The 15239-nt window shown below is 49.5% G+C and overlaps 1 protein-coding gene across 2 annotated transcripts in view; it reads right to left on the bottom strand.

Annotated features, from left to right (window-relative positions):
• Window positions 1-15239, bottom strand: part of Dync1h1 (dynein cytoplasmic 1 heavy chain 1) — a 67135-nt gene that overhangs the window by 24844 nt on the left and 27052 nt on the right. For both annotated transcript variants that reach the window (XM_032908444.1, XM_032908445.1), the window contains exons 19-42: window positions 14817-14927; window positions 14531-14740; window positions 14226-14372; window positions 13910-14076; window positions 13657-13830; window positions 13049-13214; window positions 12780-12968; window positions 11936-12130; window positions 10576-10858; window positions 10238-10338; window positions 9040-9199; window positions 7673-7916; window positions 7339-7522; window positions 6924-7136; window positions 6080-6318; window positions 5795-5951; window positions 4358-4585; window positions 3411-3641; window positions 3048-3188; window positions 2601-2834; window positions 2305-2511; window positions 2102-2223; window positions 1252-1417; window positions 106-269 (exon numbers count right to left, since the gene is read on the bottom strand). In XM_032908444.1, coding sequence (XP_032764335.1) covers window positions 106-269; window positions 1252-1417; window positions 2102-2223; window positions 2305-2511; window positions 2601-2834; window positions 3048-3188; window positions 3411-3641; window positions 4358-4585; window positions 5795-5951; window positions 6080-6318; window positions 6924-7136; window positions 7339-7522; window positions 7673-7916; window positions 9040-9199; window positions 10238-10338; window positions 10576-10858; window positions 11936-12130; window positions 12780-12968; window positions 13049-13214; window positions 13657-13830; window positions 13910-14076; window positions 14226-14372; window positions 14531-14740; window positions 14817-14927 — 4433 coding nt within the window. The remainder of the gene's footprint in view (window positions 1-105; window positions 270-1251; window positions 1418-2101; window positions 2224-2304; window positions 2512-2600; window positions 2835-3047; window positions 3189-3410; window positions 3642-4357; window positions 4586-5794; window positions 5952-6079; window positions 6319-6923; window positions 7137-7338; window positions 7523-7672; window positions 7917-9039; window positions 9200-10237; window positions 10339-10575; window positions 10859-11935; window positions 12131-12779; window positions 12969-13048; window positions 13215-13656; window positions 13831-13909; window positions 14077-14225; window positions 14373-14530; window positions 14741-14816; window positions 14928-15239) is intronic.

Raw genomic sequence — 15239 nt, 5'->3', positions numbered from 1 at the left:
CCCTCTGTCCAATCCTGCATGGGTGGGCCAGCCTTGCACAGGACCTGACGGGACCCCAGAATGCAAGACAGAAGAATACAATCAGAGATCCTAGGCTTTCCTTACCTGTCTTGGAAGAGACGGAGGGCTTCATGTGCCCAAATGCGAATGAGACCTTCAACAGGCAATGTCTCCAGGGGTCTCAGCGCTTCAAAGATTCCTCTTACCCACCGAGTCATCTCACGGGGTGAATAGATATAGTGTGGCTGTGTGTCCTGAGTAAATCTCTCCTGGAGAAGAAAAATGGAAGCTTATGAAGATGTCTGCTAACGTGAAAAGAGGCTAAAAGGTAAAATGCTATAAACATTTCTGTAGTAAAGAGACCTAAAGTATCCAAGAACGAACTAGTAAGTGGTGTTACGATAGAAAGAGCTAAGCTGTTTTTGCTAGAGCCCTTGTCCAGGATGTCAGATCAGAGGCCCTGGGTTCCATCCCAGAGATTGATAAAATGAATAAACTCCAATAAAGACCAGGGGACAAAGACGGCCTTCCCCTCCAACAAGCCCCAACAAAGCATGATGCCACAAAGTGAATTACATCCAACCTCTCACTTTACACTGAAACAAGCATCTAGGATCAGGTGTGGTGCATACCCCTATCCCCAGTCTGTGGGAGGTAGAGTTCAGTGTCACCCTTTGCTAAGTAATGAGTCCCAAGTCAGCCTGGGATCCATAAGACACACGCTGGCACGGGAAGTGGTGCACACCTTTGATCCCAGGCAGATCTGAGATCTCTGAGTTGGAGGCCAGCCTGCTTTAGAAGAGCGAGACCCAGGACAGCCAGGGCTACACAGTGAAACCCTGTCTTGAAAAGCCAGGCATACACATTTAATCCTAAGACTCAGAAGGCATTAACTTGTGTGTGTGTGTGTGTGTGTGTGTGTGTGTGTGTGTGTGTGTGTGTGTGTGTGTGTGTGTACACTGGAGTAGTGATCCACCAAAGGTTACTTGAGTGAGTTGGTATCTCTCCTTTGATCATGTGAGTTTCTGGGGTCATCAGGAGGCTTGGTGGCAGCACCAGCTAAATCATTTCACTACCATCCCTACCATAATCTTTAACTGTCCAAAAAATACCAAACGATGGACTTGCAATCCTCCTGCCTCGACCTCCTAGCAGCTGAGATGACAACTCTACGCACCAGACCTACTGGACCCCAGTTCTTCAGCAAGGTGTTTCCCTGCAAAGTAAAGTGGTTCAAGAGACGTCATGTACCTGGGACATGGTATAGAACTCCACCATGGCTGCGGTGAGGGGTTCTGCATAGGTGCGGAGCGAGGGAATAAGTCTCAGCATGGCGCGGTTGAAGGTGCCATAGATCTGCGTCAGGGAGGCTGGTCCTGGGTAATCCACATACACAACAGGCACGTGGCGCAAGAACCTGAACAAACAGCAGAGCTCAGCCCTCACCATGGACTCAGCCACGGTCACACACACCAGGACGGATGTCAGTGCTAACCCCAGCACACTGCGGGGTGGGGTGGGTTATTTTTCTGAGGTACTGTAGGGACGGAAGCCAGCACACACCTGCTGCATGTCCGGCACTGGAGCAGGCCTTTGGCTTAGTGCTTTACCTTTTCTTCACATCTTGACATGGTTTTACTCTGAGCTCAGATGGCCCAGCCTCTATCGGCTGGGATTATAGCACATTACCACCTTGACCAATTGTTACCGGTTTCATTTTTAACCTATCTTCTTGGTTACAGGACAATTAGCCCAGGAGGAATCATTTTATATGCAATGTTTCAATTAATTAGTGAGGACACGCACACAGGCACGGATGCACACGGCACTGTGCTTGTGAAGTCAGAGGCTGACTTGCACATGCTGGTTCTCTCTTTCTACTATGAGTCCTGGGGATGGAACTCAGGTTGTCAGGGAATTCCTTTACTCACCAACACACCTGGCCAGCCCATCTTCTATCTTCTTGTTACCTTTGTAATTCAAATCAGACTGCTGCTGTGCTGTGTGTGTGTGTGTGTGTGTGTGTGTGTGTGTGTGTGTGTGTGTCTGAGTCTGATACACGCATGTGACACAATGGGCACAAGTCCATGCAGATGCTTACCTATGTGAGAGAGGCTTTCTCCCAGGGTCAGTGGGTGGATTGCAAGCTCCAACAAACTGGATTCTCTCTAGCTTCACCCATGTTTGGTCTGAGGTACGATAGAAGCCTCCATGCTCCACCATCTGAAGGAAAAGATTGTGTAACGGTTAGGAGCAAGATGTGGATGACCCAGCACGGTGGGAAGGAGAGGCCCCAGCACATACCTGTCTGATGAAGGAGATGACTCTCTGGGTACCGTACTTATCCATATCTGGCAAGTTGATTTCATCACAAAACAGGACCAGCCACTTTCCAAGCTGAACAGGAGCCAAGACAACACCGTTAGGGGTGCGCCGGTATTCGCAGTAGTGGTCAAACGTCTTCAGCAACAGCTCTGGTGTAGTGGCACTTGAGAAGTTCAGGCCCACAACCTTTGGTAAGTAGACACACAGTGAGCTTCAATGTTCAAACCTGTATTTCAGCCCAAAAGTTGGTTTAGACCGTCTCGTGGTTGCCTTACCTCCATGTCAGGCAAGGCTCGGAGGGCGCTGAAGAGTGTCATGGTCTTGCCAGACCCAGGAGGGCCGCATAAGACCAGGGGTTTGTGCTCAGCCAGCCAGGTGTACAAGAGAGCTTCATGGCGGACTGTATCTAGGGTTGGCACGACGACATCTGGGGCTGCTACCTTGTGTGTCTCCACTTCAATCTGAGGCACCTTGGCCTGCCACGGTGACCATTCTCCGCTGATGGACACCTAACACAAGATGGGGATAAATCACTCCGGGGCTATGGTGCCTCCTGTCTTCCAGGACTACCTAATCTGAACACAGTTTAAATCTCCTAAAGAAGGACAGGACAAGTGCATCCACACTTCCTGCTATCTTACAAAACCAAAGACACCACAACATAACGCCAAGTTCAGGCCGGGCTGCTGCTCTAGGACAAATCACGTCCAGGCCATGCTTACCTCATAGTCAATGATGGGGATGTTGGGCGCGGTGGGCAGAGGCACAGTGGTGATCCTTCTGATGTACTCGCCCAGCTCTGCTCTCATTTTCAGCCGGCTGTCTCCAGATAAGGACCAGAGGATGGCATACACCAGATAGCGCTACGGAGAAATTAAATGAACTTTTATGAGGTCTGAACCAAAGGAAAGACAGTGATGGCAAGGCTAGGTCGAAGCCTCCTTGGACAGTGGATACCCTCTGTAATTCTCTTAGCCGCTGCCTTCCTATGAAAGCCTGACCTTTAGACAGGAACCTTTAGACACTCAAAGTGACACAGTATTTTGGAGTTTCTCAGGCCCCAAGCTGCCAGGACCAGCCCTGACCTGAATGTAGCGCTCCAGCTGCTCAATCTGCATGGGGAAATCAGGATGGTTGGCATTGTACTGGGCCACATTGCGGCAGGCCTGGTGCAGCATGGAGAAGAGTGAGCCCAGGCAGCGCAGGCGGGTCAGGTCCATGATGTGCTCCAGCTTGAAGGCATGCTCCAGCGCCTTGGTGACCAGGCCATTGGACGTGAAGTATGGCTGCATGATCGTTGCTGCATCTCTTTGAATCTAAAAAGAAGGAACAAAGACGTACAACAATCATTTCAAAAATACTGGAGGAAGTCAGCATCAGGGAGGCTGAGGCAGGAGGATCATGAATTCCAGGCTAGCCTGAGCTACATAGTGAGACCTTGTCTTAAAAAAATGGTAGGGCATTTCCATCTATCCTATTTTGTATCTGTGGGAGGTCATGTGACCGTAAAATACATAATTTCGGGTAACTTTATAACAGCTAAGCCTAATTCCTCATTTCTTCACCCTAATGGTTCCTCAGGGATACTACACTTCACCGTAACACAGACAAGGTCAGTCATTCATAAATTATAAAGAAAAAAGAAAGTAAATGAAAAGGCACTTTACATTTTAAAATTATCGTGTGTGTGTGTGTGTGTGTGTGTGTGTGTGTGTGTGCGCGCGCGCACGTGCGCGAGCGTGTGTTGTGTATATGTATGTGGTGTATGCAAGGTCACCTTGTGGGATCTAAAGATCAAACTCAGATCACAGGGGTGGAGGCAAGTGTCATCACCTGATTAATGTGACCTCCTCACTGAAGTCTTCTCATAGTTATCTAACGTCTGCAAGCTACCCCATGAGTCTCCCCAGGAGCTGAGTCTCCTCAGGAGCTGCTCAGTTAGAGAGCTGGCTATTTGCTCTCTACTGAACGCCGGAGCCTCACTCCATCCTCCTGGGCCAAGCCTGTGCCCCAGAGGACGGGGCCTTCACACCTGCAGCATTGGAGAGGCGGCCTCTTCACCCTCGTCTTCTTTGCCTTTGCGCCTTCGCTGTGCCTCGTCCTCCCCCTCATCCAGGGGAATGCTGCGCAGCCTGGCCAGGAAGTTGTTGAAGATCATGTCCGTGCTCAGCACGTCCTCACTGAACCACACCATGCCGCAGCGAGACACGGTGGCCAGGGTTGCGTACTTCAAGTCCTGCACCTCAAACATTATTCGCACCTGGGAGGAAGAATTAGGCAAATTAAGGTACAAATAGAAACATGAACATTAAAATTTCTTTACCTATTTGCACACAGAATACTTTTTTTTCTCACTTTAAAATTAAAAAGCAAAGCCCTTGGTCCTGCAAGGCCAGACTCCCCCAGTGTAGGGGAATGTCAGGGCGGGGAGGCGGGAAGGGGTGAGTGACTGGGTGGGGGAACACTCTCATAGAAGGGGGAGGGGGAAAGGGAAAGGGGTTCTGGACAGGAAACCAGGAAAGAGGATAACATCTGAAATGTAAATTAAAAAGTTAAAAAAAAAAACAAACAAACAAACCAAAAACACCCAAAAACCAATAAATAGCTCCTATGGCTACAATACTAATATGTCCTCTAGGTAAGAATCTGGGAAGGAAATTATGTCCTGTGTGAAGTTCCTGTTGGCATGGGGGCCCTGGTACCTCACAAGGTGCTGTCATGGGAAGCCTCAGTGGGCAGGTTTCTCCTGTAAATACTGCTCCCACGTTCCACATACCTGAACTCACCCACCTGAACTACAGAGCCATTCTATCGTCACTTTCATCCAGAGTTAGGCCTCCTGCCCAGATCTCCCATCTGGTGAACAGTGGGGCTAAGATTCTAATCAGAGGTCAGAATCAGAACCCTTAACCTTGGGGTCATCTATCTTACAAAATCAAGCTATTAGAGCAGAGTCAGAATCTATGGGACAGTCGGTCACCAAAGGAGTCTGGTGAGATAGTGAGGGGTGGTAAGATGGGGCTCAGAGTCCTCAGCTTGTTTCTGAGTGGTAAGCATCAATGCTGACACAAACATCCAGGCCACAACAGACCCCAGCATATCCCCCCCCACCCCCGATCTTCATACCCTCCCCCAGCCAATCCTCCAGGCCACTGAACTGCCAGCCACTCAGCAGCTCACCTGGGACAACCCTAAGCCTCCCAGATGTGGGCACTTGGACTTTGGGACACACTGAGCCCTGTGTACCCCAGGTGTCCTCCACACGTACCTTTGATAAAGTTCGACTTACGAATCAGGCACAGTAACTGATTAGCACAGTAAGCAGTCAACAAAGAAATCCTAGTCACAGACTAAAAGTTACCTAAGCCTTCTAAGCTGCCTGACTCCAGGACTCTCAACTTCCTATTTCCCTGCTGTAGCTGACATGGCTAACTGAAGTCTTGGACTGTGAACTGGGACGGTTACTCACATTGGGTGGCAGGCTAAGACGCTCTCCATTGGGCAATGTCAAGAGTTTGTTGTCGTCGAGCACGGAGTTGAGGTTCTCCACCCACTCGGGGTCCACATCACCATCGAAGACAATCCACTGGCGCTTCTGCAGCTCGCCTCTCACATTGTCTATGATCCTAGTTTGAAGAACAATTTCAGAGGCTTACAAAGCAGGACTCCTGATTTAGAACGCTTACCCTCTCAAGGATTCTGTTATTGTGTGAACAGGGTGACTGCGAGCGCTTGGATCAAACTGTGTACATACTTTCTCAGCACATGCGTGAAGAGTCCGTCTGTCCACTCCCTGGTGTTGGGGTCCAAGGTTCCGTAGAGGTGGTCTTTGCTGATGGCCTTGGGGTCAATTATGTGGGCCACACCCTCCACACCCTCAAGCCTCTCAAGAGCTTTCAGCAGCACACGCCAGGCCATGCTCTTCCCGCTTCCTGAAGGCCCAACCATCATCAGGCCATGGTTGATCTGGGTGATCTGATAGAGCTGGAGAACCTGCGGGGCCGAGAGCAGCACAGAGCCCATGAGGGGAGAGGTAGGCAGGCTCTGTGCATTTCTGGTGCAGTGCAAGAAATGTATCTTCTCAATTCCTAAAGCCAGGAACCCCAAGAGGGTGGGAACCACATCTCAAAGACATTCCTACACCAGGAAGGGGTCCGGGCCAGTAGAATAGATGTCTTCTGTGCTTTCTCTACACAGAAACACCCGAAGATTCTCCAAGAATGAGAAAAGATCAAACAGAAAGGATTATTCCAATAGAGTACTTAGGCCAACACACACACGGTGGGCACAAATAACAGAGCAGAGAACGGAAAGAAACTGGTCCAGAAAGGAAACCACAGCTGACTGTCAACTGAACCTAACCTGGGGACTGGGCGACCTTTAAAGCATAAACCAATTTTCATTATAATCATATTTTAGTCAGCATTTTTAGAGCTAGTGCTACGTGTAAGAGACGTGTTTCGCTACCTGTGTGTTAGTAAAGGGACATCCAAACACGCCTTGGGCAAATCTAAGTCACGCTATGCCTACTTTGCTGGACCAGTCTCCTCAGATGCCTGGGAGCCCGAGGTCTGGGGAGCGGCAGCAGGTTACAGTACCTTTTCAACCCACATCCCGCCAACTTCTTCTCCATCACCATACGTCAAGTACATCTCCTGACACACTTTCTTCAGCTCCTCGCGAAGGGCCGTCATCTCCCCACGGTGGTACTGCACCCCAGGGAACACGTCTGACAGGAGACTGAAGAGCAGCGGGATGTCCTCTGCCACGAGCTTGGGCACCATCGTCTCGCAGACACTCTGGATTAGAATCTGTGCGGGGAGGAGAGGCCCAGGACGGGTCACACTGAGACTCAGGGCCTTGAACTAAGTGCCCTAAGGTGAACTTCAAAACATGCATGTTCTCAACAGAACACTTGTTAATCTCAGCACGTGGGAGGGTGAGACAGTCTTGCGGTTGAGGCTCGCCTTGGCTCCACAGTGTGGGGAAACAATTAAAGCATCACACACTAACCTCCTGCTCAGGCAGGTTCTCAGCGATCTCTCCTTCATCAACGGCTTCCCCTCGCTCTTCTTTCTCCCTCTTTATCTTCTGGATCCTCTCCCTCTTCACGTTGCCTGCACTCACGAGCACGCTCTTCAAAGCCCGCAGACCAAAGTCATAATGGCTTTGAGAAGACAGCTGCTCGTCACACAGTCTGGAAGAAAAAAGGCTCTTTGAAAAGAGTGCCCTTTAAGCAACAGCATTTACAGTGAAGGAGTGAGATGAGCGTCTGAGAGACATGGGGCTGGACAGCAACCATGACCACCAGCCAGACAATGTCTGGGACGGCCTCTCAGCTACTCACTTAAAGAACGGGACGATTTTGTTGGCAAGGACCTCAGCAGTCCGGAAGCCCTGTGAGTACAGCATGACCTGGGCGATCAGCTGCCGGTCAGGCTTGGTCATCGCCAGGCTCCGGAAGAGCTTCTTGAGGTTGTCAGGGAGGTTTGAGCGGCCTGCGTAGCCTGGATTCATGGTGATGAAGATAGCCATATCTGGGCTAACCTTGACTTGTTTGTTCAGCAGCTCACAAGTAATGGGGGCTGAGGCTGAAATGAGATGACAGAGACTTACCAAAGACATAGCAAACACTCGAGAGTCTCTAAGATGACAGAACACTGCTCCCTTGACCTCGAGACAGAGCCTCTAGCTGGGCTGCTCTCTCCAGCCAGGCCAACCCCTCTATGACTACTGACACAGTCAGGCAGAGAGGACAGCTATCAAGCCACCAGAGGCTCACTGATTGTGCAAGCAATGCTGAATGTCACAAGGGCAACAGGGACCAACCCTGTCAGTGAATCCAAGTGACACAACCAAGAACCATTGGGAATCACCTCCTTTTACCATCAGCTCAACTTACAAAACAAACCATCCAGCCGCCTGCACTGCCTAGGAATGTGTGGTTTACTCTGTGAGAGACTACAGGGTTGCCCTGATAGTCATGTCTTCTTCACGTCTGGAAGATTCTAACACAAGTTGCTATTACTATGGAGTAAAAGTAAACAAGAAATCCATTGGGTGATGGCACATCCCTTTAATTCCAGCACTTGGGAGGCAGAGGCAAGCAGATCTCTGAGTTCAAGGCCAGCCTGGTCTACACAAAGAAACCCTATGAAAAACAAAGTAAAGGAGAAAAGGCTGAAGTAGGTACGAACAGGAAGAGTCAGTCTCTCTGTCTCTGTCTCTGTCTCTGTCTCTCTCTCCTACCCAGCTGCACAGCAAGACATCCTCTGGCACCAAGTCTACCTCTACCACATGCCTGGGCTGTTAGATGCAGAGAGCAAGGCCATCCCTGGAGCCTTCCAGAACAGCTACTCCTATGCTGACTCCACAGAGCACACGGTGGGGGCGCTGAGGTCAAACAGGTGCTAAGGAGGCTGTGGCGCTCAAAGTCTCCCAAGGGCCACTGTGGGATTGGGGTGTGGAAGGAAGGGAGTGTGCTGTGGCCTTGGCCTTGCAAAGGAAGCTCTGTTCCAGGACCCACGGGAACTGTACTGCTGCTGCTACTGTCAGGAAGCAAAACTGATCCCAAACTACCCAGCCCACACATCAGTCTCCAACCATGCTTCACTGTGGTGCTTGCTGGTGGGACTGGAAATGAGCTCACATCAGATTCCCCTCCAGCTCCCCAGTGATTAAACAGCCCAGAACGAAGCACACACAGAGCCTTACTCTTGTCGTAGTTGGGGTTGGAGTGCTCCCGCAGTGCCTCTTGTATGCACTGCACCTGCTGGGACACAGCGGACAGCATCCGCTCCTCCAGCCGGTTAAACTCATCGAAGCAGCCCCACGCGCCCACTTGGCAAAGCCCCACGAAGATCCGTCCCATCGCCTAGAGTAAAAAGAACCAAAGAGGCTTAAATCATGTTCCGGATCTGACTTGTTTCCCTTCCCAAGGTCATTCCTCCATGTCCTAAGCCCAGTGTTACTGTGCTTTGACACAGGTCCTACAGGAGGTAAAACGATGGGGGATACACTGATCAGAGAGGGATGGGGTTCTTGCAAGAGTAAGTTACCGAGTCCATCCTCCAGCCACAGCTCTCTTCCTCTATGCACATGCTTAGATGATGGCTAAACAACCTACACTCGGCAGAGAGGCCTCACTGCGAGCTAGATCTATCAAAACCACTGTGGGCTTCTGGCCTCGAGGACTGTGCAGGACATCTCTGGAGTTTGAGCTGTGCAGCCTGTGGTAACTGTGACTGGCTTGTCCAACTCCGAGCAAGTCACATCTTTCTAAAACCTACAACTTCTCCCTTCGAAATGAGAATATCATCCACCTCCCAACATGGACAGTCAGTTATTCATTCTTCATTCACATAAAAACATTGCCACTACGAAGATGTACTGAGAAATGCATTTGCCATCCTGTGCCAATAGAATCTAACACTTTGTTAGCATGGAAAGCACTTTCCATAATTTTTTTTTCAGCTACAGACATTAAGCATTACCTCAAAGTTTTCCCTCTCTAGACCCTCTCTAGAGCTGAAGGCACAGCACAGCACTAGAGCATGATTAAGACTCTGGGTTTGACTCCTGGTCTGAGAAGGGAGGGTAATTTCTGTAGAGGTGACAGTGATGCCTGCAAGTCCCACTGAGATAGGAGGAGTAGGAGTTCTAGGCCAGCCTGGGCTATACAGGGAAACCCAGTCTCAGATACACAGACAGACAGACAGACAGACAGCAGGCAGGCAACAGCCAGTTTAGACAAACACTAAGAGTTAACTTAGAGGCTGAAAGTCCAGTAGGCGTCAATGTGTGCGCTGGGCTCTGCTGCAGGTCGAACAGCAGCAGGAAAGGCCTGCTCTCATTGGTTTGTGAGAGGGGAAGCTTAATGGTTTTAGATGATGTGAAAATATTTATTTCTTACCTGGAAATCAAAGGTTTCGTCACAGTTGAAAACTAAGACGAATCGCCCCAGCTGATGGCCGAGGGCTTTGACAGACTCCGTCTTTCCTGTTCCAGCCGGTCCTATCATTTGGGAGAGAAACGATTTACTACTCAAGTCCATTACCTAGTAAATCCTTGCTTAAAAAAAAAAAAAGCCATAAAATTTATCTTAACATTGCTATATATAATAAATGTAAGAAATCTAAAGATTTTTGAATGTAAAACCACGGAATAAAGAAACACCTCCAAACCGTCGGCTTAGTGTATAAAAGTAAGATCTGCCGTGACTCCATCTGCCCAGGCCTGTGAGTGACTCACCGAACGGGGAGCCCCCGAGCCTGGCCTCCAGAGCCTGTGTCATTGTCAAGTAGCAGCGGTCCGTGAGGGGCGTCTGAACCAGCTTGTCTTGAACGCCCAGGTACTCAAAGCCGTAGTTAAACTTGGCATTTGCCATCTGGATGGACAGCTGCTGTAACACGTCCGTTTGCTTAGGGTCAAAGTAAAATCGCATCTGGCTGAGCCATTCGAAAGATTTGGCGTTGTCAATCTTGCTTTTGATCAAGGACCTGGTAACATCTCTTTGGTGAACCAACTCTGTGATCTGAGGAAGTAAAAGTTTGCCATAAGCTAAAAAATGTTGTGCTGTTGGGGTCTGCAGACTGTCTGTTAGGTTGACGTTAGGCCTCAGGCCTAGTTACAGGGACTACAGCAAATATTCCAAACTGCAAACAGAACTTCATCAATGTGGACACTGGAAATGCTATACAGTATCCCAACAGTGCCACAGACACAGTTACAGAAAACACAAAAGCCAAAGCCCTCTGTAAGTGAAAACCCTATGCAGCTAGGTGTGACAGCAGCTTCCTCACGTGCATCCTACAGTGCCCACGTTGTGCCCCACACTGCTGCAGCCTCCCCCTCTGGGAAGAAGATGCAAAGAACTGGTCATGACCGGTGATGTTGGCACACGCCTTTAATCCCAGCACTGGGGAGGCAGAGACAAGCAAATCTCTGAGAGTTCAGGGCCAGCCTCATCTACAGAGGGAGTTCTAGGTTAGCCAGGGCTACACAGAGAAACCTAGTTTTGAAAATTTTAAACAACAACAAAACAAAGCTGGTCACTTTCCTTCTCTCACAGTCCCGACTCCTCCACAGGTAGGAGCTACTTTTGTGGGTATATGAGTACACGCATGCACGCGTGTAAGGTCACTCTTCGGGGGCATTCCACCTTGTTCTCTGCACAGTTTTCAACAGGACCTGGGGCACTAGAACTCAGGTCCTTGTGCTTGTGCAGCAAACTTCTTATCAACCTAGCCTTCACCGAGATTTTTTTTTTTTCTTTTCTTTTTTTCGGAGCTGGGGACTGAACCCAGGGCCTTGCGCTTGCTAGGCAAGCGAGAGATTATTTTTTAAAGAAGAACAGAACCAAACACCACCCGGGTGCACAAGGAGTACCCATGTCCAGCATGCATTACCAGGGTCAAAGCCTCATGTAAGCCAGGCTGGCCTAGAACTCCCGATCCCCTTCCCCTGCCTCCACTTCCCAAAGCTCAAGTTACAGGTGTGGAGCACAACTCCCAGCTTATTTTTCTTTTGATAGAGAAGACAGATTTTAAAGCATCCTTTCCTTTCACTGCTTGAGCTGAGAGGTGAGACAGGGTTAAGGCATGAGGCTCACCAAGTGCTCCAGCTTCCTTCTCCGGAGAGGGGGCTGCTCCATGAGGACAGAATCTGCTAAGACGTTGAGTGTGACCTCCACGTTGCTGAGCACAGACTGCAAGGGCCCCAAGTCTCCGCCTCCTCCGACGTTGCTTAGTGCATTCTCCACGTTCTCAGACCAGGCTATCTGGGCCGACAAAACCACTAGCTGGGCCTAGGGAGAGACAGGAGACACACGGGGCTCTCTGAGATAGAGAATCACAGATTCTTGCCTGGCTCTGAACTCACCCCTCGACTGGCCTTCCTATTTCACCGTCCCTCCCCGAAGAGCCTGACTACAGGAGCCATCCCCTGGGTCCCAAGGGCTCGTTGTAGGGGCAATTTTGGAATGTGGGTTTCTTTAAAAACACAGAACTATTACGGGAATGTGCTTTCATTCTGACCCAGGTGTGGGATGTGGGGCTGTTTCGGACTCTGCAGCGGCTGACTCCGATCTGCCCCATGCTCTAGTACAGTCATGGTTTTGCCATTTGCAGATAGTTTCTATGATTGTGTGACATTTAGAATTCTGGGAACTTTTTAGAGGGTGTATAAATGTAAGGGTCCCCAAGGGGGCTGTCAGTCATTTAAGGAGATTGGTTGTAGTTTGTTAATTGTGCTCAAAGAAACAAAAGGAAAGAAATTAGATTCAGAGATCGATCTCTCCCTCCCCTCTCTCCCGCCTCTCCTATCTAGTGATAGGGGGTGAAACCAGGGCGATAATGGGTGGGAAAAAACCCAACAAGTAGCCAAGACCAGCTACCAACATCTTCAAGTGCTTGAGAGCTAAGATCTTCAGCCTGTTTGCTTCTATTAGAGATTACCTGGTATTTATCAATCCAAGTAATGTAGGTATTTGGGTCAATAGAAGTTGCTTTTCCAAAAATCTCCACTTCTGTTACAGATTCTGCCAGAAGTTTGGCCAAGGTGACTCTCATCTCCTTTTCCACCAGAGTGAGCCACTCGTTGATTTTGGGGTGTTCAGTGATGGACACTGGAGTTTTAAACATAACCTGAAGATAAAAAGATATTAGATGAACTAAGGAGTTTGAGTGTGAGGGAGATGTCTAAGCCACAAAGGCAATGTGCTTACCTCCTCCCCTTCTCGGGAGGAAATGCCAAGGACCACAGAGCTGTCCTCATTTAAGATGATGCTGGAAACGCCAGCGAACATTTTCTTGAAGTGCTTCTGCAACTTAGCCACATTCTTGCTATTTCCAATGATTTCAAGCAAATCCTCATCACCCACAAAGTAGAACCTGAAATCAAAACAAAGCCAGCTGCTACTGCCTGGTGTAGAGGGTGACTGAGCAAACGTCTACGTACAGGAGGAAGCAGCAACAAGAGAGGCCTCAGGCCTGAACTCAGATCTCACACAAACAACTGCCAGGGCTCCGTGAGAGACACAGTTACAGTAAGACTTGGGAGAATTCAGTGTCATTCACTTAAGTCATTTTGACAGCACTGCTCCACTTACCCTACGCAAAGACCCTAGAGTAATTCAAGTGGTTTACAGACAAAACGAGTAAGATTAAGGTGGAAAACTGGGCATTCAGGTAGCATTAGAGACGGGAGAGGCAGAGGGCTCAGTTGAGTCGACCGTCAAAACCTTCATGTCAAAACTGAGCAACCACAGTCAAAGGGAAGCGGACAGACCAGAGGGAGCACAGCACAGCTGAACCTGATCTGTCTCAGGCTCACCTGGGGAAAGATGAGCGCTCTCGTTCCAGGTACTCCCCCAATGCTTTCTGGATCTTTCCAAGCAGGTCGGCCAACCTTTCCAGAGACCTCTGGACTCCCTGTATGTTCAGAACATCCATCACAAGTGGAGACTTGGAGACCTTTTTCATCAGAGCCAAAAACTCCGTGCTGATACTAGAGAACAAAAGAGAGCAGGTCAGCCTCTGCAGAGGGCCCGTCGGCCCTGCGGTGCCTGACCCCATGGGAGCTGCACCTCTGAAAGCGCTGGGTTTCCACAGGCAGCAGATGTTTGATGTCTGCACTGCCTGTGAAGATGCCTTCCAAGTAGACCCAGCGCCTCTGCACATCAATCCACACGTCAAAGAGAGCCATGATTCGGTTCAGCTTGTCCTCCCAGCTCAGGGCATCTTCTTCAAACACCTAGTAGGTACACAGGAGGACAGCTCAAACCCTTACTTTTCACTCAAATATGCCAAAGCTCACTGAAAATTACAAATTAGGACCACACTTTAAATAACGAGGCATGTGAGGTGCAACTGCAGTGCAGAGGGGAGCCTTGTGGGCCGCACCTTGTAATACGGAGAGAGCTTCATGGCAGAGACGCTGTTGATGTGCTCCTTGACCTTGTTGAAGAGGTCATCCCAGCCTCGGATCAGACGGCACTTGTTCTGATAGTTGACCAAGTCTAGTTCGTATGTGTTCCACACTTCCCGTATCTGAGGGGACAGGAGAGGCCGTTAGCAGTACAAGTCAACACTCAGACACTTGCAGGGGCAGCAAGCATTAGGGGACAGAGATGACTGAGGATGACAAAGCTTCATTTTACACGGGCATAAATGCATACAATAGCCTGACACCCACTCCCAACACTTGCCTGCTTCAAAAATTCTTCCAAAGCCATCTCTCCTTGTGCCACTAGCAGCACATCCTTGACAATGGCTTCGTTCTTCTGAAGGTCAACATCCCAGATCTGGCCCAGGGTCAGCTCAGAAACCACCCAATTAACGTGAAGCCTCTTCATCAGCTGCTTCCAGTGCCGGTCTTTAAGTGCTTCCGATTTCAATTCAATTACCAACATGTTTATCTGTTCAGGGGCAAACAGTCATATGAGCAGGTGCCTTTTGAAAAGACATCCACACCCACGTGTGGCAGTCACCTACCTTCATGTAGCCTTTCAGCAGCCTCTGAACAAACTCATAGGAGGCGTACTGCCGAAGCCTGGCAGGGAAGTTCTTCAGCTGGTTCAGGAGGCCGTCTAGGTTTTGTCGAAGCTGTCAGGAGACATAGGAGAGTGGAGTCACATATACAGATACACAGACACAGACACACACTCCACCCCACCACCATATGTTGTTTATTTTTACTTTTTCTTCTAAGACATGGTCTCATGAATTTATCCAAGGCTAGCCTTGAAGTTACAAAAGCCCACGTGCCTCCATCACCCAGAGTTCTGGGGACTGAACCTAAGGTTTGGAGCACACTGGGCAAGCACTCTACCCGCCAAGCTGCAACCCTTGAACAGGTCTATAAAACAAACTTTCGGTTTGTATGAGTCACATCAACAACACATGGGTACAAGTGAC

This window comes from Rattus rattus, chromosome 7, assembly GCF_011064425.1.
Source record: "Rattus rattus isolate New Zealand chromosome 7, Rrattus_CSIRO_v1, whole genome shotgun sequence".
Taxonomy (NCBI): domain Eukaryota; kingdom Metazoa; phylum Chordata; class Mammalia; order Rodentia; family Muridae; genus Rattus; species Rattus rattus.
This window is presented reverse-complemented; position numbering and strand designations above follow the sequence as displayed.